The sequence below is a fragment of the Heloderma suspectum genome, chromosome 10 (assembly GCF_057233095.1).
Source record: "Heloderma suspectum isolate Gila_16-S chromosome 10, 16-S_ref, whole genome shotgun sequence".
NCBI lineage: Eukaryota > Metazoa > Chordata > Lepidosauria > Squamata > Helodermatidae > Heloderma > Heloderma suspectum.
Window position 1 is genome coordinate 6,302,382 of NC_139467.1, and position 27,786 is coordinate 6,330,167.

The window sequence follows — 27,786 nt, forward strand, 5'->3', positions numbered from 1 at the left end:
ATCCTCACAACAACAACCCTGTGAGGTGAGTTGGGCTGAGAGTCTGTGACTGGCCCAAAGTCACCCAGTGAGCTTCCATGGCCGAGTGGGGACTAGAACCCGGATCTCCCAGCTCCTAGTCCAACGCTCTCGCCACTACACCACACTGGCTCCTTCCTCACCCTGGTGCCCTCCAGATCCGTTGAGTGCAATGCCTATCATCCCCCGCCAGCGTGGCCATTGGGAAAGGCAGCAGGGAGAATTGTGGGGACTCTCCCCGGGTACACTTCTTTGTGTTCACCCCATCCCACTCTGTGTGCTGAAAGACTGTGCAGGGTGGCGGCGGCAGCGCCGGGGGAGACAAACTAGCCCCGACGCAGGCACGGGCCCCCTACCCTCCATTTGTGCATTCGGTGGGTGTCTAAAGGCAGTGGAGGCTAGTGGCTCTGAGGTCACTGAGGTGGCGAATCCGTTCCAGGTTTCAGCCAGAACTCCACAGGAGCTCTCCACCGGTGTGGAGCAGCCCCCAGCCCCTGCTGGTGAGGGGAGAGGGTGCGTGCTAGAGATCACAGGCACAGGTGTGGGGGTCATTTGGGAGTGGGGGATGACATCCTTATTAATTGCAGTCCCATCCTGGTACTTATGAGTCCCCTGGACTGCAAGGAGGTCAGATCAGTCAGTCCTAAAGGAAATCAACCCTGAGTGCTCGTTGGAAGGACAGAGCCTGACGCTGAAGCTCAAATATTTTGGCCACCTAATGTGAAGAGAAAACTCCCTGGAAAAGACCCTGATGCTGGGAAAGACTGAAGGCAAAAGGAGAAGGGGACGGCAGAGGATGAGATGGCTAGATAGCATCACCGATGCAATGAATATGGACTTGAGCACACTCCGGGAGAGAGTGCAGGACAGGAAGGCCTGGCGTGCTATGGTCCGTGGGGTCACGAGGAGTCGAACACGACTGAACAACAACAATCCTGGTACTCTCCTCCAAGGCGTTAGAGGTTTCTCCCCCTCTCCTGTTATCTTCACAACAATCCTGTGAGGTAGGCTAGGCTGAGAGTGGCACTCACCCCAGTGCCCTCCAGATGTTTTGGACTAACTCCCATCAGCCCCGATGGTCCAGTTGCTGGGGAACATGGGCAGAAGGGTGCTGTTGGGCCCAGGTCCTGCTTGTAGGTTTACCAGAGGCACCTGGTTGGCCACTGTGGGAACAGAATGCTGGATGAGGTGGACCCTTGGTCTGATTCAGCAGGGCTCTGGGTTTCAGTCAGAACTCTACAGGAGCTGTCCAAGGTGCTTCTGCCATTTTGGAAACCAAACCCTAATGAATCGCTGTTTGGTTCATGGTTCTGTGAGCTGTTAAAACACTTTTGCACCTGGGATAGCTCCTTTAGATTTCTGACTGGTTGTGACTGAAACCCAGAGCAGATTCACCGCCCCACTGACCTCAGAGCCACCAGCCTCCACTCGCTAAAGGAGGCGGCATGCCGGTCCTCCACATGTGATGGGGGTGGTGTGTACCCCTCCTGATGCCAGTTGTGGGACAGCAGCGATGGAAGTGGGCTATTGCTCTCATGTCACGCTTGCAGGCTTCCCAGTTAGCCAGGACATGGGACTATGTGGACCTTTTTGCCCAATTGAGCAGGGCTCTTCTCACTCAGAGGGTCAAGAGTTTGGATGGAGGCCTTTGGCCCCAAGGCTGAATTGACCAGCCAATATTTGTTTGCTCATTTGTTTATTTGTTAGATTTGTATCCGACCTTTCCACCAAACAGTGCTCAAGGTGGCTAACCATACCATAAAAATAGAAAACAGATGGGTAAAAACATCAGTAATAAAATAATCAGTAATAAAATCATCATCAATATAAACCAACAGCAAATGGAACATTTGTCATTTATGTGCACTCTGGTGATGCATAGCTGTCTGAGGGACTGGGGGAGTCATAGCCCAACACATCTGGAGGGTACCAGGCTAGGGAAGGTTGCTTTATGCCCTGCATCACCAGGGTTGCTTGGTTGTGGAGGGAAGCACAGGCAGTTCAAACAAAGACTCCGCAAACCAAACCCTCTTGGCCATGGAGAGCCAATCCCGTACCACTCTCAGCTATATGGTCCGCTGCGATTCCTCAGTCCTGGCAGCGTGGTGCTGAGCAAAGGTACTAAGTTAGTCGAGGACAGGTCTCAGCAAGGGGTCAGGCAGAGTCCAAGCAATTAGGTTCTGGAACCCCAAGGGGTGTTGTTGATGGGGGAAGAGCTGTCCAGCTAGGCCAGAAGCAGGAGTGGGACCAAAACAGGCAGAAACCTCTCTCCTCTCAGCATTTCTCATCCACATGTCTTCCAGACAGCTGTCAGGGTGTCGCGGGGACTGCCTCCGGCCAGGCTGTCCTCATGCCCTTAAAGAGGATGCTCTGGTAAGTGGCAGGGCTGGATCTACACCAAGCGTCATAGCGATACAATCCCGTCATGGTGACACTCTATCCCTCTTGCTCAGTTTTACGTCGCAGCGCACACAATGTCATCTATTGCAATATTTTAAATCCTTTATTCCATTAGTGCGAGTTTTCTTTTAAGTACTCATACAGCAACAATAGGGTGGTCATCTGATAGTCACATCCCCTCAATGTGTTCTTTGCAAAATCCCATGTGGTGCCACCATTTTATTTTATGTTTTTACATTTCCTGGTGTCTGCACACCTGTGCATGTGCGAATTAATACTGTGGTTAGTTGTGTGCGCTTCTATGCAACTGTGAAGGTGCACAGGTAAAAGCCAATTTTAAAAAAACCTAAGTGGCTAGGAAAGCACTTCTGATGCTGCATGAGATGGCGGAGACCAACTTAACGGGTAAATATGAACCTGCCAAAGACCCCAACACATGGCCACTTCATTGCAATTGGCTATCGGAAATACACTGAATATTCGAAAACACCCAAGACAGGTGACGAGAGCGTACAGCCAGGACACGCAACTGCACGTACCGTGCAATTAAAGACGTAAAAAGGCTACGCTTGTTGCAAATTAGGTTTGGGATAATACAGAATAAAAAGTGGAAAATACAGCTAGAAAAGCGGTCTACAGATGGCATCATGTCATGTGCCCCACAGTTATCACCGCACTTCAATAACTTTAAAAGGCACGCGCGGAGATCTGACCCAGGTGCCTCTAGCTGGCAGGGTTGTGTGCTGCTGCTGCTGCAAGGCTATTGGGCAGTACAGAAATGAAATAAATAAAATAAATTGTCCCTGGGCAATACTGGCTTCCAAAAGCCAAAGGATGCTAAGGCGATGGGCTTCAGCCCTTCCAGACCCAGGCTCTTTTTTCCTCCATCTGAGGAAAGGTGGGTGGCAATGTGAGAAAAGGTCTTTCCAGTGGTGACTCCCTTCCCAAACCCAACCTGTGGAATACGCTTCCCCTGAAAGGTTTGCCAGGTGCATACTTTTATTTTTTCAGCCCCTAATTTTTAAAAAACGCTTTATTTTCCCTGGCCTTTTCACCATTTTCGTCTCTGATGGAATGGTTTTTCATATATTGTTTTTATATTCTGTTTGATCTGCGAGTGGTTTCAGGATTATTATACTCCCATTGATTGTATTTCACTTTTATGCATTGTAAAGCTGCCCTGGGAAGATCTTTTGGAAGGACAAGATGGGGATGGGGGAGTAAATACATTCAAATACTTCCATTTTTAAAAAATCTTACCTGATCTAATCTCTCTTCTTCCCTGTTTCTTTTCCTCCCTCCAGAAGATGTGCACGGATGGAAGCGAAAGTTCAACCCATCAGTAGCACAGGGTTACTATGCTAACCATCCAAAATGTTTACCAGTCTGATCCGTAAAACTGTTGTGATCTTGAATAAGTGTAATTTCTGAAATCACATGTCGGCAACCCAGAAGGGGCATGAATTGGATAAGGTGTGAGCGCCCAAGGTTGGAAGCCTCTCTGGGTCTGAATCAGCATTCCCCAACTTGATGCCCTCTAGAAGTGTTGGAACGAACTCCCAGCATTCCCCAGCTAGCATGGCCAACAGCAACACATTTGGAGGGCACCAAATTAGGAAGGGCAGTTCTGAATACAAGCTGAATAGCAGAGAGAGGGGGGCCACTGCACTGCTCCCAGCGCGTGCCTCCTCCAGTGTTTAGTTTGACCTGGAGTTCTGACCCACAGAGTTATCCAGACAACATGCAAAGTAGCGTGTACCTCGGTGCCTCCGCTGAGCGCCTTTCGCCTCTCCAAAGGGCCACTTTGTGCGAGCACCTTGGCTTACTTGAGATGCGAGGTCAAGAGATGCTGTGTGCATGCGTGTGTGAATGCGCCTACACACCACAGATGCATCGATCACCAGTGAAATACGTTCCCACATGCTGCAGAGTCTCCTCAAGTTTACAGAAAGCAAGTGATGGGTTTGCCCTTGGAGGCAGCAGGGAAGTAATTGAAATAAACAGCCCACGTGGATTAGGAGAGCAATGCTTCTAGGCAGCACTGATGCAGTGGTTAGAGCGTTGGACTAGGACTGGGAAGCTCCTGGTTGAAAACCCCACTTGGACATGAAGCTCACTGGGTAACCTTGGTCCACTCGCTCGCTCGCAGCCTAACCTACCTCACAGGGTTGTGATGAGCATAAAAACAAGTGGGGGAGAAACATGCTTACCCCTTTGAACTGCTTGGAGGAAAGTTAGAATATAAAAGTAATGAATACACAGGTGAGGCAGAGCCCCCGAACCTCTTGGCCATTCACAGCTGCAGTAAATAGAAGGGATTGGCTTAGGACAGCCTGATGCCCTCCAGATGTGTTGGACTACAAATCCCAGCATTCCCCAACACTTCTAGAGAGCACCAGTTTGGAAAACGCTGCCTTTAGGTTGGTAAAATCTCTCTCTGGCTTCAGTCCCAATGCCAATTCTGCAGGGCAGAAAGCCCGAGACCTGGGGAGATGTATTTTTAGCTGGCTGTCGGGAGGCAGCTCCTCAGGCTTTGCTCCACTCCAGAGGCCCAGGCGGCAGGCTTTTTGGTGCATCAGCTGGGCTTCTGCCACAGCTAAAGAGATAATCACAAAGCATAATTGCGGTTATGTAAAAGTGCAGCATTATGCTGCAGCGGGGGCAAGGCAGTGGGCCGCTGGGATGGGATCACAGAGTCCGTCCCAGCCGCCAACTAGGAGCCCGTTGGCAGGAGGGCTGCTGCAGCAGAACTGATCTATTATCAGAGCTGCGTGCGAATTACCCAGCGCTTAAAAATAAATTAATCCTTCCTTTCCAAAGATGAGCAATGCCACAAAGCTTGCACATGGTTGCACATTTTGGGCCATCAGTTCAACTTCTTTGTCATGGGAGGAGGCAAGGAGCTTTGCAGGATGATGAAGCCCCACACCTCCCCCCGCCCCGAAATACCAGGGCCAAACTAGAGATGAAGTTAAATGCAGCTTGCATTTAACATGCACATTTTTTAAAAGGCCAATAGCCAAGGAATTTAACCCTCTGCTTTCTGCGTGTGGGGGAGAGGACTCCCTCACTGGGGCAAAGGGGGCATTTCTTCCTAATGCAAATAGTAGTTTCAGAAGAAGACTTTTCCCCAGGATCACAGCTGGGGAGAAAAGGGTAAAATTCCTCTTCCACACACACTGTCCTCCTGATAATTATCTCTCTATACCCCACTGATGCTACTTGTGTTTTTAAAAACCTGCATGTGTAACACCCTCATGCAGTACCCTCTCTGGCTCTTTGAATTTCAGCCAATTTCCTACACACTGTCAAGCGTCATCTCTGCAGCCATAAGGACTAGAAACTTGTTTAAAAAACAACCAAATCTGGAAGGTGAATGTCTGACTATCCACCTTTTCCCATAGGACCTGACCTTAATCTGAGGCCCTTCCCCAGGATCCAATCCACCCACCCCCAGGGGTTAAGGGAGGTGGCAACTTCTGCAGTGGTGCCCTATCTATAGAAAACTCACCTTCCCAGATATCTTTCCCTGGCCTCATCCTCATCTTTTTACATGCCAGGCTAAGCACGTCCCTTTTGTCCAAGCTTTTCAGACCAATTCAATTTCCTTGGAGGTGGCTGGGTTCTAACGCTCTGTCTGCACTGCTGCCTCTTATCTGTTGTTGCTTAAGGCCATTCCATCTTGGGTATTTCATACTGGAATTTATGAAAGTGGAATTTACTGTTGTTTTAAATGACCTGGTGGTCAAAAGCAACCAATAAATACTCCTATTTTATAGGGGAGGAACAGTGAAGCTGAGCAGAGGAATTAGTGCAAGGGCAGCCATGGCACATACATATTTTTGTTCCTTGCAGTTTTAAAGGAACAGCGAGTTGGTGCCGTGCTCCTAACCATGAAGTGCCATATTGGCATTTGCAGCTGGGGAACAGTGAGACTCAAAGGTACACAACTTCCCCTTGGCTTTTACCCAAGCTTTATTTCAGCATCCTAATTTGGGGGTGGAGCCTTTCTGTTGTTGCTGTCCTTCAACAATCTGGAGCCAGAAATCCTTGGAGATCTACTGCAAATCACTTGGCAATCGACCAGTAGATCCAATCAACTTTCTACCCACCCACCCTGCCCCCACTGGTCACCTCTGATCACACCTATCTGCATCCACCACTCGCTGGCAGGTCTCCATGGGCTGGCATTCAACCAAAATAAAATGGCTGAATTATTCTCCATGACCCAGCCCCCCGTTAACCCCAATGCAGGAAGCTGAACTCTGCAGAGAAGGGGTGCAAAACCTCAAGTCCAAGGGCCAAATTCAGACCTTTGGGGGTCCCAATCTATCTCTCCTAGGGTTTCCCAGAAGACCCTACCCTTTGTGCCAACCACTGACCGTCTGGTGGTTTCCCAGCTTCTGCAATACTTCCATAAGAACGTTAAGAGCCCTGCTGGATCAGACCAAGTCTAGTCCAGAGTTCTGTTCACACAGTGGCCAAGCAGCTGCCTGAGGGAAACCCACAAGCAGGACATGAGTGCAACAGCACCCTCCTGCCCATGTTCCCCAGCAACTGGTGCACACAGGCTCACTGCCTCTGGTACTGGAGGTAGCACACAGCCATCAGGACTAGTAGCCACAGATTGCCTTCTCCTCCAGGAATTTATCCAATCCCCTTTGAAAGCCATCCAAATTGGTGGCCATCACTATGCCTTGTGGTATGGAATTCCATTGTTTAGCTATGTGCTGCGTGAAGGATTTCCTTTTATCTGACTCTCCCAGCGATCAGCTTCATGGGATGATTCTGTTGGATTCTAGGATTATGAGGGAGAGAAATGTCTCCCTCTCCACTTTCTCACCACCATGCATAATTTTGTACACCTCTATCATAACTCCCTTCACTTCGCCTTTTTCCCCCAAGTGAAACAGTCCCCGATGTTTTAACCGTTCCTCGTAGGGGAGATGCTCCAGCCCCTTGATCATTTTAGTTGCCCGTTTTCCAACCCTACAATATCCTTTTTTAGTTGCGGTGACCAGAACTGTACACAATATTCTAAGTGTGGTCACACTATAGATTTGTATAAGGGGAGGGTGACCCTGACATTCTACACGGTTGAAAGGCCTCTCCTAAGGTTCAGTTGCTGGCAGTAATAGTTTTAAGCTAAAATAGTCTGGCAATTTTTGTACTTCAGTGTATTTCCAATAGCCAATTGCTGTGAAGTGTACTAATTCACGCAGGTGTGCACCCACCATGGAAATGCAGCCCCCGAGAGCGTCTCTGGAATGGAATTCAGCACGCAGACTGAAAGAGGTTCCCCACCCCTGGCTTATGGTATCACCCCCCCCCCCACAACCACTGTGCCTTTAAACCACCCCTGCAGCAGACGCTAAATAGTAGTAACCCTTAGTTAGCGAGCAAAATGAGTACAAAACTCCTATCAGAAATCCAGTCTTTTTTTTCCTGCCATTTTATTTTTTCTCTCCACTCAACAGTTCATTTGAAAATGCCACACATATACAGAGAGACAAACAGGCATATAAATATCAGTGTGTACAGGACTGGAAGAGGGGCGGAGGGAGGTATTCCGCTTCGCCACCACAGCAGCACGGGTTGTCCGACTTCGAGAAAGCGTGAGGTGGGTGGGTGGGCAGGCCACAAACACCCCGATCAAACTTTGGTAGGGGGGAGAGAAGTGATGCCAACCCTGTGATTTGGGGGAGGGGGAATGATGGCTAAAAACAACCCAAAACTGGGGGCAGATGTCTAGCCGGGGGGGGGAGGGAGGAGGAGGCTGTAGTGTGGAGGGGGCATGACACTCTCAAAGGCAGCATGCAGAGAAAGGATGTTTAGGGCTCCAAATTAAGAAGGTGAGGATGGACTGTAGGGAGGGGAAAAAACCACTGCCCAGATCCTAGGTTGAGAACAGGACTTAAAAGATGCTGTGAAGCAGCAGAGCTGCCCAGAAGCAAGAATGTTAGGAGCTGCAGCTTCTCCGGACGTGCCAAGCTCCTGTCAATATTCTCTGCAGAAAATAATAAAAGGCACAGGAGCTGCGCTGTCTAGAACCTGGAAAGGACATCACCTGGGATGTGCAACGAGGAGGGGGAGGAGAGACAGGGGAGTCAAGGGGAGTCAATAGTCCAGCTGAGACTTTCATGGAAGATTTGGGGGCTGAGTGGGCAGCAGAGTGATCTTTGTTTTTCATGGACGAGGTAACTTAATGGAAACTCCCAGTTTGCCTTCAGCCTGCCCAAGCTGCCAGCCTGTCACCCTCCAGACACTTCAGACTGCAACTCCCATCAGCCCCAGCATTGGGGTGATGGGAGTTGTAGTCTGTCATGCCTGGAGGGAGCCGGATTGGGTAAGGCTGAGCTAAGCAAACGCTTCTTCCATCGGCAGTTCACTCAGGGAGGGGGGCTCGGGAGGAGGGGCCGCAGGTCAGATGGGAACCCACTGTTGGCTGCATCCAACCCATGGACCAGAGGTCCCCCACCTCTAAGCTCAGAGATCACTGGACAGGACAGTACCATCAACAAAAATATCAAATTTGAGGCCTCTGGCTGGAATGCGGAGGGGTGTGTGTGAGGCGGGGTGGAGAGAGGTTAACCCAGCAGCGGCCAAATCTTCTTATGTACAAGTGTATACACCCCAATAGGTCTTCCTGTATTGGGGAAGGGACGATTTCTAAGAACAGGGCAATTCTAAAAAAAGCCAATCAGGACAAAGCACGCCCAGGTGACAAGTGTCATCCCCGCCCCCAGCATCCCACGTGTATCCTCCGCCCCCCAACCAAGAACCAAAGTATGCCCACCTCCAAATGAAGATGGCAGCCCAGAAAGGGCTGGAGACAAGATACCACGGTGCTACGAAACAATGAATTGGAGAGTAGCCCTTTCTTTGGCTGATGGGGAAGTGGCCTGACTGCCTGAGTGGGGTCCTGGTGGAGAACGAGGCTCTCCCGACCTAGCTACTCACCCCCCACCCCCATACCTTGTGTATGGAGCCCTTAGGACGATTCAAGAGTTCATAGCCCTAAGATGATGCCGTGAGCATCAAAGGCAGCGGGGTAAGGAGCCAACGGGGCAATGCACTGGGGAGACAAAACCCTCCCTACTGTGGAATCAGGGCGCTGTGCGGGAAAACACCTTGCAAGGAGGCCACTGGATACGCAGCAATCCCCAGGCAAATGTAAGGATCACAGCAGCACGGCCTGGGCTACCCCACCTGCTCCCTGCTCCTCCCTCTAACCACTAGGTTAGACTGCTAGGTGAAGCAAGTTGCGAGTGATTCTGGGGAGCAGCCAGCAGAACAAGTAGGACATAGTGGGGTACTGGGGTCACAACATGCCGATGTGCCCCTATTGGCTGTTAGCAAGAGGGCAGCTAATGGGATACGGTCAAGCTGCCCACCCAACCAGGGACGTTCGAGCACCAGCAATTCTTGCTTTGGAAATTCCAGTTGAAATCCTGAGCATCGTTGAGCCAACAGCCTTTTATTTTCGTTTTTGCAGCTCACAAGCAGGTGTCTGGGAGTGAAACGAGCCACCGCACTACGAAGGTAAACCAGTCTTTTAAAGCGGTCCTCTCCCTCTACAAACCCCACCCCAGAAAGTCAGGTTGCTGAGGGATCTCAGACAGAGACTCCTTTTGCCCCCTCACCAAAGTACGCTACTCTGGCATGGTTCCCCTCTGCAGGGGAGGCCACACCTGTTACATGGGACTTAGGTGCATTGCACAGGTGTGCTCCGGAACCGGGGCAGGTCTATGATCCGGGAAAGCCACAGGGACAAAAAAGCAAGGACGTAAAAGGGGAATTCAATCAGTGGGTTTGGATCCAGAGGTGATTTGGGCTGCATGCCGTTCCAGAGTGGGGAAAGTGCTAGGACGGGTTGCAGAGAACAGGGAAGGAAAAGCCCCAAGAATGGAGCAGGTTGAAATACGAGACCATGGGATTGTGGAGGGCAGACCGACCCAGGAGGTGAAGGGGTGTGGGGAGGTTGGAGGGCAGGAAGAGAATCACAGCTGAACGGCGCCAAGGCGAAGAGGTCTGAATGACAGTCAAGATAGGGGTCGGACGCTGATCTGCCCACAACATGGGGGAGAACAGGCTGCGGCGGGCAGAAGAAAGGGAGCAAGAACCAAACAGTGATTTACTAGCACCGCTTTCCCCAACCTGGTGGTCCTCCAGATGGGTTGGACTAAATCTCCCAGCATCCCCCAGCCAGCCATGCTGGGAGATGCTGAGAGTTGTAGTCCAACCTATCTGGAGGACCACCAGGTTGGGGAAAGTGGCACTAACGGATTGAATCTCTTGCGATTTGCAGCTGGCCATGGCAGGGGAGTTGAGGTTTGTATGTGATTAGAAGACATCTGCTCTCCCACGACTCAAAACAAGCCCCATTTCCTGATCACAGGGGCTGCAATGAGGGGTTGGGCTGGGTCTACAAAGCTGCCTGAAATGGATTTTGCTGTCACGGCTGCCCCAAAAAACCCTGGGAGTGTCGTTCCATGAGGGTGTGGAGGTTTCTGCATCGCAGACAGCGAGAGATCCCTCCACCATCCTACGATTCCTGGCAATGCTTTTGGTGGCAGCCACAAGAGTGAGGCAGGTTTGAAACCCGTTTGAAAAAAGGACCCTGGGTGACTGCAGAATTAGTTTAACTCTGCATACTCTCATGGCTGTAGAGCCAGCTCCTCACGGCTGAGATGCTGAAAAGTGAGAGCATACCTCCAGATCTGCCTCCTGTCCCACCACCGCTCTGCGATGCACAGCGGGAGGCTACAGGGAGTTCGCAAACACAAGCAGCCTAATTTCTGGTCTCAAGTCCAGAATTTTTGCACTGTCTCCCTAAAACCTGATGATGAGCTGCAACGGCAGGGAGGGACAGATGCTCCCCTCCACCTAAGGGACCCTGTGGCTCTTTACACATATATTTTCTTCTTTTTTTCCCATACATGGGTTTTTCTGCCCCTTAAATTTCCTTCTGAAACTTGGCAGGGGCTGGGAGGAGAAAAGAAACCAAACCCAAATCGGCAAACACAACCAAGCAATTCTTTAAAAAAAACCCTCCACACAACAGAATTCTTGTAAAACACACGCACACACCGCACCGTCTTGCACACGAGGAGGACTGAGAGAAAGAAGGGAGGGAGGGAAGAGGGGGAACTCTGCCGCCGAAAATCCCCCTCCCCGTGTGCCCTGCCTCTCACCTCCCGTCCTCTCTCCGGGCCGCTCTCTCGCGCAACATGTCGCACGGCTGCACCCAGTTGTTGTCGTGCAGTCCCACGCGGCAGCCGGGCGTGTCCTTGTCCGTGCGCCGGCAGCACATCCAGTAGGAGCGTCCGTAAGGCAGGTCGTGATGATACGGCTTGGGGTGCCAACGGCAGAGGGAGACATCCCCTTTCTCGTAGTGTTTCTTACACTGCTTGCAGGGATCATCACGGTACAGGGGGTCCCTGTTCCACTTGGAGTCCGTGGCCTGCACCCCAAACGTCTCGATGATGTATTTGAAGTAGTGGCAGGAGCACTTTAAGGCGGCCAGTGACTGGGTGGGCAGGTAGCCAAAGATCTTCACCATGATATGGTCGGGGAGGAGCAGCATGTACTGGCGAGGCTCCAGCAAACGCTGGATCTTGAAGCGGATCTCCAGGAAGTCGTGGGAGACATGGCGGTAGAGGCGGCAGAGGGAGGTGTCCGAGGCAGCCGGCTCCAGCCCGGATCCATCGGTCCTCTCGAGCCCCCCCTCGCTGCCATTGGAAGGGTCCAGGAAGGGGCTGTCTGCATCACGGCTGTCCTCCGGCCAGGGCGTTTGGGCGTGGAGGAAGAAGAGCTGCCCCGGAGGCGGGTCGTCGCAAGACGAGCACAGCCCCTCTTGGGTGGGAGAGCCAACGGTCAAGCAGACGGTCTCCTCCTTCATGTTCTTGGTGCTGTCCTTGCCGAAGAAGACGCACTGGTCCACCACGCCTGTGACCACCACGTCCACGTGGAAGCCAGAGACACAGTCCCGGGGCACCGCGGTGGCAGGGCCTCCTGCCTTCTCCGTGCCAGCCCTGCCACCTTCCGGGATGGCGTCCAGTTTGCCGGAGCTGCCCTGGCTCTCCCCGCAAGTCATCTCCACGTCCGGGGGCTCGTTGCCCGATCCGTCAGCCGCTTTCGGGGAGGCGCTTGCCAGCAGGAAGTCCACGTTGTTGGGGAGGGTGTCCCGGGATGGGCTGATGAGCTGATAGAGGTCACACGTGATCTTGTCTTTGGTGCGGGCCGCGCTGCCCGTCGGCGACCCTCCGCAGCTCATGAACATGCAGTTGGGGCGGGTGCTGGAGCCGCCCTCGGTGGGCGAGCGAGGGTCTCGGCTGCTGGAGATGCGGAAGGCAATGCGGACCTCGCCAGGGCTGTGCTGGGAGTTGGCCATGCACTCGGGCGGCTCCCGGCAGAGGCCGTTCTGGCGCAGGCCGTTCCGCTCTCGCGACTCGAAGTGGGCCACCGCCTCAGCCACCCGGCTGCAGTCCGAGCCGCCCCCCAATGGGGGCGCTCTCTTCTCCCCGCCCTCCCCTGGCTCCTGCTCCGTGGACACAAACACCATGGGGGAGGGTGGCGCGGCGGGTGGGCTCGGCCGCGCGCAGCTCTGCAGGGCCAGCGCCGTCCGCTGCTCCACCAAGGCCACCATCTCAGCTACCGAGAGCAGGTCGGTGGCGTCTCCCCCGGCGGGGTCAGCCGTGTGGGCCTCCGGGCACAGGCACACGTCTTCGGCTTCCTTGCCGCCACTGCCATCCTTCAACTTGACTGGGCACGCCTTGCCCTTGCTGGGGTCATGGGACCTCCGCCGGCGCTTGGCCTTGGAGCTGTCGCTGCCCCAGTGCCCCTTGACCTTCATGGCACTGGCTCGGCTGCCGCCGCCGCTGCACTGATGAGCCACGAAAAAGGCAATCTTCTCCTTGGTGTTGCCTGGCTTGATCACATACCACGTGTCCAGGAGCACCCGGCCCTCCTCCGCCGGGCCGGGGCCAGGGGAGGCCGCTGGCGGGGGCGGGGCTGGCGGGGTGTTCTCCGAGCGGGCCTCGCTGCCGCCCGCCTCCTCCTCCTTGGCTTTGCAGGCAAAGTCCCCGAAGGCCTTCTTCACCTGGCTGCCGCTGCGCTGCTTGTTTTGGGAGTAGGTGCCGAAGGGACGAGGGCACCATAGCTGGATGTGGGAGAAGGAGTTCTGATCCATCACTGTCTCATGGCAAAGCGGCAGGGGGGAAGGCGGCCCCTCCACCCTAGCTCATGATGGGCTGCTCTCTGGGGTCCTCCCAAGGCCTTGGAGATCTCTGGGGGGCAGAGAGAGAGAGAAACAAATGTCAGGTATGCAAATCACAACAGGCAGTGATAAAATGGCCATGTTGGGTGTATTCTTTATCGCCACACACACTCAGGGATGTAGTGCTGGGACCACAATTTTGCTTCCTCCTGAAAATTTAAGCTTGTCTTTTGTTTTGTTTTTAATTAATCATGTTTCTAGCCCTTATGGCATGGAAGTGTGTGGGCAGTGTTTAATGATCACAGGAAGCTCCCATATTCCATACCCAATACCAAGCTATGGCATACAGTCATGAAATACATCTCTAGCTATTCCTAATATTCCAAGCGTATGTTACACTTTTATGCAGCCCCATCGCATGACATGGTGTTTTACTAGAAATGGCACTTGCTAAATCATTTCCTGTGCCCCACATGTACTGAGGTCAGTTCTTTTTCCTTGCAGATTGAGAATCAAAAAGGAATCTGCTTTGTTTTTAAACTGTCAAGTCTCTGGTCCTTGTAGTAATAGCAAGAAGAAGAAAAGACATGTCACGGTTGGGGAGCATTTGGGGACATACAACACAGCACCTGGAACAGTCAAGTCCCTGTGCCAACCTTCCTTGTGCCTCTCAGATGTGTTGGACTACAATTCCCAGCATGCCCCAACCAGGCTGCCCTCTGCAACCACCCACCTGTCCCCACCAGCTCACGCCTCCTTCTCTGGCTTCCTTGCCCTTTTCCTGCCCCTACAGTGCGAGCAGCTGTGGGGAGCTCCCAGCTGCGCTCACTCTCCAGCTGCCAGATCAGGTTCTGCGCAGCCTCCTGCAGCATGGTTGACCCTGGGAGTCCAGCTTAAAAGGAAAGGGGAGCGTGACAAGACTGCGGATCCACTTACAAGGCCGAGAAGGGCAGGGCACAGGCATCCATGAGGGCAACAGACGGACCGGGTGGGTGAAGGCAATTTAAGGGGGCCGCTGTCAGGGCTGGAGTGATAACAAACCACAGAGGCTTGGCGGAAGGGGCAAAGGCAGGCGCTCGCAGAGTGTTCCGCCTTCCGGGATCCCCCGCGAGGCTGCGGAGGAATCTCTGCCTGGCGCCAAGGGTTCCAGCTCAGGTTCCAGGGCACCCACCTGTTTCTGCCATCCTGCGTGAACAAAGAAGGGGCAGGCTCCAGGCAAAACAGTGCCTGGGGGGCAGTCAGATGTCAAAAGAGTGACTCGGGGGTCAGGGCAAACTACCTACCCCACACCCCTTCCGCAATGAGCCCACCTATACAAGTGCAAACCTACATCCAGGTTCCTATAGATCAGGGATTCCAAAACTGAACAGCAGCACTGAGCCAAGACCTGCTCAAAGGCAACCAAGCAATACCTGTTTTAGAGGTGAGGGACACTAAGACCGAGAGAGACATGATTAGTACAAGATCAGCCATGGGACAGATTTTTTAAAAAGTTGTCTTACTTGCAATTTTTAAACTATCAGGAATCAGAAACCCTGGGAGATACACTGCAGATCACCCAGAGATCTGCCAGGAGATCCTAATCTACCTTCTGACCACAAAAGGTAGGCCCCTGCCAGCATGATGACCAACAGTCAGGAATGCTGGGAGTTGGTGTCCATTTTCTTCCTGCCCACCCCTGCTCTAAAATACACCAACATTTATCTTGCAGCTGCATATTGCTGGGGAACATCAGCACCAGGATGGAAGCAATCTTTCATGGATGCTAAGCCTACAGCAGAGGTGGGCAACCCAGCACCCGCCAGATGTGTTGGACTACAACTCCCAGCCCCACTGACCATCAACTGTGCTGGCTAGAGCTGATGGGAGCTGTAGGCCAAAGCATCTGGAGGATGCTGGGGAAACCATCTGGAGGATGCTTTCCCTGGCATACAGGGTTCCCTGGACACAACGTTCAAAAAACAGTAGGCCAGGATGCCGAGAGAACGGGGTAATTATGGGTCAAGATACAGGAGGGATACAGCAGCACAATGCGTAACGATAATAATACTTCAATTTATAGAACACTTTACATTGTTCAAGGCATTTCACATACATTATCTCGGTCATCACAACGACGGCCCCGTAAAGTGGGCTTGTGGCCAAGAAGCTTGGCAAAGTCATGAACAGCGATTTCCAGGAAGTTTCTGGAGTGGCTGTGCTGGTTCTTGCTCATCATCTCTGCAGGCCCACTTTCATTCTTGACGCTTTGCTTGACACTTGGTGTTGGTAGCTGTGCATGCAAATAGGGTCTGAAATGAATATGGAGAGTGGTGCAATGGCTAAGGCGAGATCTGTACTCCTAACGTATGGCTCAGGCACTTTGCCACTACGCTATGAGAGCTAGCATGGTGTAGCATCTAAGAGACTGAGTTTTGGACCATAAAGTCACCATTTCAAATCTTGTCTCAGCTGCAACGCCCATCAAGGGCCTTAGGAACGGCACTCAGCCTCAACCCTGTCCTGCACTTGCATTAAGGAACTAATCAGTGGAGGCTGGTTGCTCCGATGTCAGGGGCAGGGGGGATGAATCCATTCTGGCTTTCAGTTAGAACTCTAAAGGAGCCATCCAAGGTGAAAGGTGGTATGTGCAAAGCACATTGGATCACTCCTTTGGAGTTCTGACTGATACCCAGAGTGGATTCACCATCCCACTGACATCAGAGCCACCAGCCTCCACTGGGACTAATACTGGCCCACCTTAAATGGCTGTTGTAAGGATTATTCAGATACTGTATGTGAACTACTCAGAACACCCAAAGTGATATATAAATACCAATTATTAGTAGTGATATTTAAATTGCAACAGCAGGTAGCAACTTATTGTTCCCATCTCTCATGCAAGATCAGCTTCTAAAAAGGTTGTCAATGACCCTCTAAAAATGTCAGCGGAAAAAGCCTTCTAGCCCTGGAGATGAACAAGAATGCACACAGAACCAAATGAGTTCTTTCTGCTGGTTTCAGTACCCTTGCTGGAGCTTCGAGGGAATAAATCACACAGCAACCTTGCACTGGCCACTCTCCTTGTGTGGACCACGGTCAGCTCCTGCTGCTAGAACAAGCACAGCCATGAAACAGGCCTAAAGCAGAGGAGGCTGGTGGCTCTGATGTCAGTGGGGCGGTGAATCCGCTCCAGGTTTCAGTCAGAACCAGTCAGAACTCTAAAGCTATCCAAGGTGCAAAGCACCCTGGACAGCTCCTTTAGAGTTCTGGCTGAAACCCAGAGTTGAGTCACTGGCTCAGTGACATCGGCGCTACCAGCCTCCACTGGACTAAAGGTATCTACCATATACACAATCTTTGTGTCACCCAGGGATTCAGAAGCAAAGAATTAATTTATACAGAAAGGTGCAAAGGTGGACATGGTCCATCTTATGTTACACACATACGCACATATATAGCAATTTCACTCCTGTTCACATAGTTAACCAAAGGAAAGCAAAAGGCAAATGGAAAGACATAATGAATTAAAGAAGTGGATCTACCCCTATTCCTCTTTCCCAGTTCACAAGTGCCTCTGCTCAGCACCTCCCCACCCCAGTGTCATCAGACTAGCAAAACTGCCATCAAATAGTGAGACCTTTTCTGGCCTAGCTGTGCTGGTTGTTGCTCACTGTATGTCCACATTCATTCTGATCCTTTAGCTTCAAAGCTTTTTACAGCTGGTGTTGGGTGCTACTCATGCAAATAGGTCTGAGATGGGGATGGAGATTGGGGTAATGCTTGCTGATGTCAAAAGCAGTAATGGCTCTCCAAAGCAGAGAGAAAGCAGTGATATCCGTATACCTGTTTCCCTAGCGGGAAGGGTCATTGGGAGTGGGTCCCTGCCAGGTGAGAGGCTGCAGGTTTCCCAAACACAGATCTATTACCTGCCCCTTTCTTCAGTTTTCTGGTGAAAACCTGTCCCAGAGGTGCATACTTTTATCTGTCCACTTGCGTAAGTAGGACGTTATTATGGAAATTTCCTAGGCCCAAAGAGCTAGGAATAGAAGCAACATTGGCTGTGTATGAATAATGCAGGTCTAGTTCTCAAAGTGGTCAAGCTGTGTTGGGTCTGCACCACTTCAGACCACAGGTGGCGGCTCCCGTGATTGAGCACTTGTCCCTACACAAAAAATGGCACGCGCATAGAAGGCTGACATGTCAGGTGGGGGCGTTACAGCCTAGCCTACTCCCTGCCATGCAGGTAGGGGAGTGAAGGAATGTTTTGTTGTCTTTTAAATGGGGGAAGATTCCATCACATGAGCCCCCACCTCCACATTGAAGTGGTATAGCCCACGCACAGGCCGAACACCTGAGAACTTGGGCCTTACAGAGGGGAACGAAATGACATGCAGCTCCTAATGAGAGATGCCGAGCACTGGGAATAAATATATCAAGTGCTTATCAGCACATGAACTGGTCATGCGGTACACTATTTATACTTCCAATGTGTTCCCCCTGCCCAGGTTGCCGTTCCTCTTGCTGGATATCTTCCAGACCCTGGACTGCCCAAGCTGGCATTTAACTCTGCCACCGCAGACTGGTTCCCTTTTCTCGAGGATAAATGGGCAGGGGGTGGGGGTATGATCCTGGCTACATATCTCCACTGAGAATGAAATGTCTCAGCCTACGTTCCACCATCATAGTTCCATAATGCCATCTTGCAGACAGACACCTCAATTCTGGAAAAAAATAACCCACATTAAAACAAAAAAGGGAAGTGAGGAGCAGGTAAAGTCAGGTGGGCGACACCGTGGAGGGTGCAGGACACGAAGACTGCTAAGTCAACAAGTGTGAACAGCAAGGGCACACACACATGCCAACTCACTGCCTTTCTGCTCATCCACCCAAGCTGAGCCCACCAGGGAGCAGACCCCATCCCCAAGTTGTGCTGAAACCGGCCAAGAAGCGAGATGGTGAGCCAGAGTCCCATCCCTGTGGGATCTGGCCTGGGTCTAGCTTTCTGATGTTACCCCGACCGGTTAAAATGATGAACAAGAAGAAGTTACACGTGGGAACAAACGCTTGTTGATCCCACAAAGGGAACAATGTCCCTTACATGCAAGCATTTAGGATGGGCGTGAGCACTTCAACAACAACATCATCTGCGCATAGGGTGTTATGCGCCTGGAAAACCGGGACACTCGCGCTGGAAGCACCCAGACTTCAGGTTCACATCGATGTGACCACACACCCCACCCCAACAAAAGTGCAAGCTTTTACCCTAAGTAACATCGCCGCCCACAAACCAGCGCCTTTTGGGGGAAATTAAGACCAAACCTCCAAACTCGCCAGGCCTCAGCCCCCGCCCCCCCCGTCCCAACTAAGCAATCACCTTTCCATCCCCCAAAACTCCCACTGTTCTTACCTGTTACCCCAAAGCCATGGGAGGAGGGAGGGTGATCAAGAGAAGGCCTCCACTGAAACCTACATCCCTGCTTTGGGGCCTGCAAAATATATATATTTTAAAAAATCCACAGGTTGCGAAGGAGCCTTTTGCAAATGCAAGGAGAAAGGGGGAGGGATCAATTCAAGGGGGGGGGGAGATATATTTTCCTGGTCACCAAAGCCCCCCTCCTGTGTGTGCGTGCGCGCTACCTGATCTCTTAAAGGGCCAGCAGCCCCATTTCACTGAACCCTATTGCCCCCCTTGCAATCAACTGCGGCCTTTAATCCACCAGACTGCAACTCCCCCCCCCCAACCACACACACACCATCAGCAAGGCTCAGCCATTTGTTGACAGACATATGCATGGAGCCTGGCAGCCAATCCGAAGGCCGAGTTTGGGGCATGCCCATATATGGCTGGCAGCAGAATCTCAGCCTACCCAGCCTTTTTTTTTTTTAAAATCCCAGTCAGGGACGGTGGAGCAATCCACACTGGAAATGCGGAAGGGCACAGGATGCACGCGCCGGCCCCGACACCTGTTTATCTGCCCGGAGATGCAGAGCCACGCAACCTGGCCAAAGGATGCGGCCCTCACAGATTTCGGCACTCGCAGAAGCGAAATCAAGTATAAGCTGTGCAGGCGCATTCACCCTTGCACATAACCGTCGCATCAAGTTGCTTTTTAAAAGTCACTGGCGGGGGGCTGAGGGAGACCCTGCCTGAAACCCCGGAGAGCCGTTGCTGCCGGGTGGGGTAGATCCGGTTTTCCCCACCATATGTTTCAGACTTCAGCTCTCCTCAGTCAAGATGCTGGGAGTTGTTGTGCAAAACATGTGGACAGCCCCTGTTTGGGGAAGGTGGGCATCAACGATACTGCGCTGTATGGGCCAGCGGTCTGACTCAGTATAAGGCGGCTGTAACACTGTCAGTTTCGCGAATTAAGCAGCGCTCAGCAAGCCGAGGAGCCTGCTGTAAGCACCGCAAAGGGCCAGCCCCAAAGGGCCAGCCACAAAGGGCGCGTCTCAGCGGCGGCTGCCCCTTCAAGCTTCCGCGGGCCTTGCAAGGGAGCCCCTCCAGCTGACAGCTGTCCTCGAAAAGTGAAAGTGCCTCTCACCATGCCCCCTCGCGCTCGCGGGTGGGTGTGCGTGCGCACACACTGCCTGCCACGGGAGATGGTCAAGAGCATAGCACATTTTTACATGCTCAGCGTCTTAATGGGCCACCTGTCGGATTAACTTCTGTGATACACAGACACCTGCATACTCCAAGAAACGGGATAAAATACCGTGTGGGAACCATGCGCAGCCCTTATGGCACAGCTTGGAAGGTCTTGCAGACTCCTAGTGTGTTTGTTTTTAATGGGTGGGAGGAGGGACAGCGTGGGGGGTTTGGGTGGGATACGTTTCTGGCTCTGATGTTCTTCGAAAACAGTGTGGCAAACATCCAAAGGATCGGAAACAGGGAGGCAGTTAGAGAAGAGTCCCATTCAGGACGTTATTTTGTTTAGCTCTCATGACTTCAGTGACTGTCTGTATTATGCATAAGATCAAAGGCTTTGTGGGAGTTTTTTTGGTTTCAAACAGGAAACAGAGAGTCAGCAAAACAACACCTTTTAGTGTTTGAGACCACATGTCCCTCATGAGAAGCCATATTTCTGGCCAGCTCCCCAGTTCCTCGCACTGGGTGACATTTATAACACTTCAATGGGCCCATGTACCAAGTATGCATGCCAAAAGCACAAATCCGTTTCGCTTAAAGAGTGGGTGAGATGGCAGCAATGCTATTATAGCTGAGGAATTCAACAAGCCATCCACAACAAGTAATCTTAAAATACACCACTCCCTAGTTCATTTATTTATGTTTGCAATTTAATCTTAACTACTATGAACCCTCCTGAATTCTCCCCCACCCCTTCCGCTCCGCACACTCATTGCAATGTGAAATGGCACCCCTGCTAGGATTTGCAATGCAGCAATGTGAACCATAAAGTTTGGAGCCAGTGTAGTGTAGTGGTGAGAGTGACGGACTGGGAGCCGGGAGATCCGGGTTCTAGTCCCCACTTGGCCATGGAAGCTCACTGGGTGACTTTGGGCCAGTCACAGACTCTCAGCCCAACCTACCTCACAGGGTTGTTGTTGTGAGGATACAACGGTGAGGAGGAGGATAATGTAAGCCGCCTTGAGTTCCTTGCGAGAGGGAGAAAGGCGGGGTATAAATGCAATAAATAAATAAATAAATAAAATAAAGTTTGCTCGGTAAACACTGGACTGTTTAAGACAGCATCTGAGTTTATTTGTATTTCTGTGCATTTTGCATAGAGTCATCCAATATGTCTAATGACTTTAGACGTTTCTTAGCAGGTTATGCTCTCAGCCCCTACCACAACCCTGTCACAGTGAGTTCCAAAGGTCAGTCATGTAGTTCTCTTTTTAAAAACCGGTTATTTCAGCTAGAGACAGAAATGGGGGGGGGGTGGAGTGGGAGGTTCAAAGAGAGTGTACACAAACATAACAAGTAACAAGAAAATTGTGCTTTTTAAAGTGTTGCAAGCTCTTGATATACATTATTGCAGCAATCTTTGCTCCAGCCCTTTTAAGATAGGCGAGTGTTATCACCACATTGCAAGGGGGTGGAGGGAAGAGACTGAGAGACAGTGTGGTCATGGCCAAGGTGAGATTTAAAAACTGGGGGCTTCACAGCTCATACGCTTACAGCGCAAACCTAGACATGTCTCCTGAGAATGCAGTTCCACTGACTTCAGTGGGCATACTCCCAGCTAAGTAGGTACAGGATTGCACCCATAACCCTTACCAGCAACAATAGCACCCATAGCTCTGTGGCACAAAGTCTGCAAAACAACACAAAAGACAGCTGGCGTCCTGAGACCCTGAAAAGGGCTGAAAACTTCCTGAATGCGAAAGGTTAAGCACTGCTTGACTGAAAGCCAGGAGGTGTGCCGCTGCTGCCTCCTCGCCAGCAGCAACACTTGAAATTGAATCTAGCCGTGGAGCGTTTCACCCACAACCATATAATTAACCTGTGTAACTCACCAATGCAGAACATCGAGAAAGAGAGCAGAGAAAGCTTAAAGGCCACAAAACTGCTGCGTGTTGCACAAGCAAGGGTGTGGATTACACGGCCTTTGGAACAGAACTCTCCGGGGCATTGTCACACAGCCTGACTCACGCGCACACTTTAAGTATTTTCAAGTTGCTGTACTTCAGGGAGCTAGTCACCTTTCGCAATGGTGCGGTAAAGTGTTATCTCTCAGACGACTTTGCCCCGTCTGAGCAAACTGCTGACGAAAACAGAACAAGCCAACAACATGTTCACAGAGTCATAGAATAGTTGGGTTGGAAGGGGCCTACAAGACCATTGAGTCCACCCCACTGTTCAATGCGGGAATCCAAGTCAGAGCATCCCAGACCGATGGCTGTCCAGCCTCGTCTTGAACGCCTCCAGTGTGGGAGAGCCCACCACCTCCCAAGGTGGAATGGAATTGGTTCCATTGTCAGATTGCTCCAGCAGTCAGGAAGTTTTTCCTGATGTTCAGCCGGAATCTGGCTTCCTGATACTTGAGCCCATTCTTCCGTGTCCTGCACTCCTGGATGATTGAGAAGAGATCCTGGCCTTCCTCTCTGTGACAAGCTTTCAAGTACTTGAGGAGCGCTATCCTATCTCCCCTCAGTCTTCTCTTCTCAAGGCTCAACATGCCCAGTTCCTTCAGTCTCTCTTCATAGGGCTTTGTTTCCAGTCCCCTGATCATCTTTGTTGCCCTCCTCTGAACCCTCTGGATGTTCTGGATAACGTTCACTGTCAGAGATGGAGCTGGGGGTCTAGTGGTTAACATAGTGAACATTTAGGGGACCCAATTCCGCATATAATCTTCTAACCCCTGTGAGGGGAGGGGGGGTCTGAGTGGATGAGTGGGGTGGGGTTCTATGCCCAGCTCAGGGGAAGCATGTGCTGCTGCATTTAGCCTTTCACTGCTTTTGTTGTTGTATTTAAATGGCTGTATTCTGCATGGTAATATTGTATTTTATTCTTTATCCTGTGAGCCACCCAGCAAACTTATGTTGATATGGAATTCAGTAAATAAATAAGGCCCTGGTGGGCTAGTTTTTCATTTAGGGTGGTGGGTCAGCCCCCCTCCCCTCCTCAAAGTGGACCATAAGGGTCACAGGCAGAGATAATATTCCTTCCACACGTCCCTCTTGCGTCTGGGTTGGCAACAGGAGTTTGGGGCAGTCAGTACTCTTCAGGGTACCGGACTGGACCCTCCAGTCACTCTCCCCTAGCATATGGCCTACCCAGAATCAGTACAGAAACAAGTTCACCTGAAGCTTAAACAAAGAGTCTTGTGGCACCTTAACGACTCACACATTTATTCTCGCATAAACGTTTGTGGACCATAGTCTTCTTCGATAGATGCATGGTGCTTTACGGAGAGTTTCAGGGTTTTTACGCAGTACATGTGATGCAGGGGAGCGGGGTTTTGGGTTTTTTTGTCTTTCGGAGACTCAGCCTTCCTTTCTGGGCACAGCAGCTTCCTTGGCAACAAAAGCAATGACTGGACCACGGAGATTGCCAATACATGCACCAGTGTGTCAAGGTTCTTGAGTTACAGCAAGCAGAAAACTGATGTGCGTTCGTTCTCTCTCTCTCTCCCCCCTACGTCCTGCTCTGAGGAGGCCAACAGGCCCTTTCCATGCAGGAGCCCCAGTTAGTTCCCCCCACCCCGCTTGGAACACCAAATATGACTGCAAACACCCCAGCCCAACCCATTCAGAGAAACCAGTTCCTAAGCCAATGAGGACCCTGGCACAGTATATACAGCAAGAACTCAGACACGCCCTGGCTGGGATGGTAAGAGGTTCCTTTTCCTTCCTCTAACAGGGCTGCCACCTTTTCTTTTCTTTGCACAGCCGCTGCTCCTGTGCTTGCAGCAGCAGAGCGCACAGAAATTAAGCAGAGGAAGTCCCCCCACCTCCATTATCTTACCTCGCTGTCAGGACATCCTTCCCCTGCTCAAATCTCTGTGCATGAGGTTGCTGTTAAAAGCACAGGAGCAGGGCTAGGAAAAGAAGGTGGCAACCCTCACCTTACCCGCACCGCCGCCCCAATCCCGCCATCTTCTTCTGCGTGGCTTGCTCACCTCTTCCTCCACCCCATTCCCTCCCCTCCCTACTTACCCTCCACACACCTGGACCGGTGGACAACTCCAGATTTCTCTCTTGCAGCAAGAGCAAGTCCTTTGACTTCCTGGTTTTTCACCGCGCATGCGCCAACCTCCCCTGCGCCTCCAGCGTCCAGTTCCGGACCACCCTCCCAGCGCTCCCTTCCTCCCCCGCCCCGCCCCTCATCCCACGCCACAAAGGGGTCTGGGAGGTGTAGTCCTATCTCCCCTGAAAGCCCTGTTCCGACCGCGCCGGGAGACGGGCGCTGTTTTCCTCTCCCAGCGAAGCCAATTACGCCCATTATTCTGGAGACTGCACTTTGGGGGTTCAAAATTCTAAGTGCCTCTGAGCATGTGAAGAGCACCAACTCACCCCTGACTGGGGCAAAGTTGTTGTTTCTTTTTAAAGGAGACTAAGGTGCTGGTCGACATGTACAGAGTGCACTTTCCCTTTGCAGCTTTGTCTTTTAAATCAGTGTAAGCACAGGACCCCTTTGAAGCAGTGATGTGGGGCGAAAAACTGGATCCACAGTTGGCTACAGAATCGGACTCAAAGAGTGCTTATCAATGGGACCTTCTCAAACTGGGGAGAGGTAACGGGTGGGGTACCGCAGGGCTCAGTCCTGGGCCCACTGCTCTTCAACATTTTTATTAATGACTTGGAGGAGGAGGTGCAGGGAATGCTGATCAAATTTGCAGATGACACAAAATTGGGCAGGATAGCTAATACTTTGGAAGACAGAAACAAAATTCAAAGTGATCTCGATAGACTGGAGCGCTGGGCAGAAAACAACAGAATGACATTTAATAGGGATAAATGCCAAGTTCTGCACCTAGGAAAAAGAAACCAAATGCACAGTTACAAGATGGAGGATACGTGGCTCAACAACACTACAAGCGAGAAGGATCTTGGAATTGTTGTCGATCACAAGCTGAATATGAGCCAACAATGTGATGTGGCTGCAAAAAAGGCAAATGCTCTTTTGGGCTGCATTAATAGAAGCATCGCTTCCAAATCCCGGGAAGTACTAGTTCCCCTCTACTCAGCACTGGTTAGGCCTCGTCTGGAATACTCTGTCCAGTTCTGGGCCCCACACTTTCAGAAGGATGCAGACTAACTGGAGAGGGTTCAGAGGAGGGCAACAAAGATGATTGGGGGACTGGAAATGAAGCCCTATGAAGAGAGACTGAAAGAACTGAGCATGTTCAGCCTTGAGAAGACTGAGGGGAGATACGATAGCACTCCTCAAGTACTTGAAAGGTTGTCACAGAGAAGAAGGCCAGGATCTCTTCTCGATCATCCCAGAGTGCAGGACACAGAATAATGGGCTCAAGTGACAGGAAGCCAGATTCCGGCTGAACATCAGGAAAAACTTCCTGACTGTTAGAGCAATACAACAATGGAACCAATGACCTTGGGAGGTGGTGGCTGTCCCACATTGGAGGCCTTCAAGACGAGGCTGGACAGCCACCTGTCAGGGATGCTCTGACTTGGATTTCTGCATTGAGCAGTGGGTTGGACTTGATGGCCTTGTAGCCGTAGGCCCCTTCCAACCCTACTATTCTATGATTCTATGAATCTCCCACTGCTCAACTTAATTGGATGACGCCGTTGCATTCTAGTATTATGAGAGAAGGAGAAGAACCTCTCTTTATCCCCTTTCTCCACACCATGCATCATTTTATACATCTCTATCACGTCCCACCCTGCTCAGGTTTTTTTTTCTAAACTAAAAAACCTCAAACATTGTAACCCTTCCTGGTAGGGGAGCTGCTCTGGCCCCTTCATTATTTTAGCTTCCCTTTTCTGCAACCTCTCCAGCTCTACCATATCCTTTTTGCGGTGCAGTGCAGTTACCACAACTGTGCACAGTATTTAAAGCGTGGTTGCACCAGAGATTGGTATAGAGGCTTGACAATATTGGGCAGTTGTATTTTCAGTTCCTTTCTTCACAGTTGTTAAGGCATAACTAATCCGAACCAAACCTGGATAAGCACTCTAACCCTGGAACTTCCCACTCATTAGAAGTGGGATGAGTTTAACAGTACCGTAATTCTTGGATCAGGTTCAGCTTCTAGGCATTATTCTCCTTTTATATTAAGTTAAGAACGTAAGAAGAGCCCGGCTGGGTCAGACCCAGGGTCCATCTAGTCCAGCATTCCATTCACACAGTGGCCAACCAGCTGTTGACCGGGAACCCACAAGCAGGGCATGAGCACAACAGCACCCTCCCGCCCATGTCCCCCCGCAACTGGTGTACATAGGCTCACTGCCTCTGATACAGGACGTAGCACATACCCATCAAGACTAGTAGCCATGGATAGCCTTTTCCTCCGGGAATTTGTCCAACCCCTCAAGTTCCAGCTTGAGTCCCCACCCAAGAAAACCCGGCACCCCAATTTGGATGTCCAAGTAGCAGCTTCACACACACCCCAAACCCACATACACATGCAAGATATGGGCAAACAATATTTATTCAAATGAACAAAGCACGGTGCATCAACTAGAGATTAGCAACATCAACAAAGCCACAATGATTTCCTTAGGTCCAAAACTTCCCACCTCCTCCCAAGGTCAAGATAGGCCAACGGAAGTCTTTGTCCTTTGGCCTTGCTTACAGTTCGTTCAAGGATGCACTCAAAGAGTAGGAATCCCTCAGCAGCCTCCACAAAGATGCAAAAGTCTGAGGGGGGCTCAGTCTATCCTGTGCCAGCAGGGTAAATTGGGTGTGCTGCCATGTAGACTCCAACCAGTTGGTGGCAAAACAGCTTCTGTAGCTGCCTTTGGTCTGGGCTGCTCCAAGCCAGTAAGAATCGCAAAGCTCGATCCCAGCTGCTAGAGCAGCTCGAAGCCTTAGGGATTCTCTATTTCCAGCATTCGGGATGAAGATGAAGATTTAATCTTAAATCCGCAAGGGGGAAGGGGGGAGCAGTTGCCAGTCTCGACTCTCTTTCTTGGCACCTTCTGTGCTCCCAGCGCCACTTCAGGCCAGGGTGATCCAGCAGCCAGACTTTTACTTACTGGGGAGCTGGTGAGAAGCCACACGTGAATCAAGCGCCCATTTGTTCCATAACCGATTGCAACTGTTACAATAATGCATCTATTGCCGTTTCGCCCAACATGCGAATGAGCTCCAAAATTCCACGAAATTGTGCAAGCTTTCAAGTTCCCCAGAACTCTTCATGAGGGGAGAAAAATGCAGGGGAAGGCCATGTGGTGGCCTTGTGTGTGTTTTTCTTTTCAGTTAACTTTTACATTGCTGTTTTAAGATTACTCCCTTTTTAGTCACAGGGCCATACTTGATTTTCTCCCAGCATCTGTCCCATTTAACTTTACAGCAGGGGTGGACAAGGTCTACTCTTTACACCAGGGATGGACAGAAGGCAGAATAGGATCGACTGGTGGATTGAGGGGTGATATGCAGTCGAACAGTAAGGAGATTTCGGACTCCCAATTGTTAAACAACAAAATGATCCCCCCCACACACACACCCCATTATACTGCTGTAATGAAAACAGTTTGGTGCAGGATCTACGCAGGAGCCCCCTTAGTGTGCAAGGCAC

The 27,786-nt window shown here is 51.2% G+C and overlaps 1 protein-coding gene across 7 annotated transcripts in view; it reads right to left on the reverse strand.

Moving 5' to 3' along the window:
* Positions 1-24,405, reverse strand: part of FBXO46 (F-box protein 46) — a 29,455-nt gene extending 5,050 nt beyond the window's left edge. Inside the window, exons 1-4 of one of the 7 annotated variants that reach the window (XM_084814838.1) lie at positions 24,250-24,375; positions 19,026-19,104; positions 15,732-15,927; positions 7,781-13,706 (exon numbers count right to left, since the gene is read on the reverse strand). In XM_084814838.1, coding sequence (XP_084670964.1) covers positions 11,609-13,609 — 2,001 coding nt within the window. In that variant the 5' untranslated portion in view covers positions 13,610-13,706; positions 15,732-15,927; positions 19,026-19,104; positions 24,250-24,375 and the 3' untranslated portion in view covers positions 7,781-11,608. The other 6 variants (XM_084814840.1, XM_084814841.1, XM_084814839.1 and 3 more) reach the window with 6 other exon arrangements.
* Positions 24,406-27,786: the final 3,381 nt, after the last annotated feature.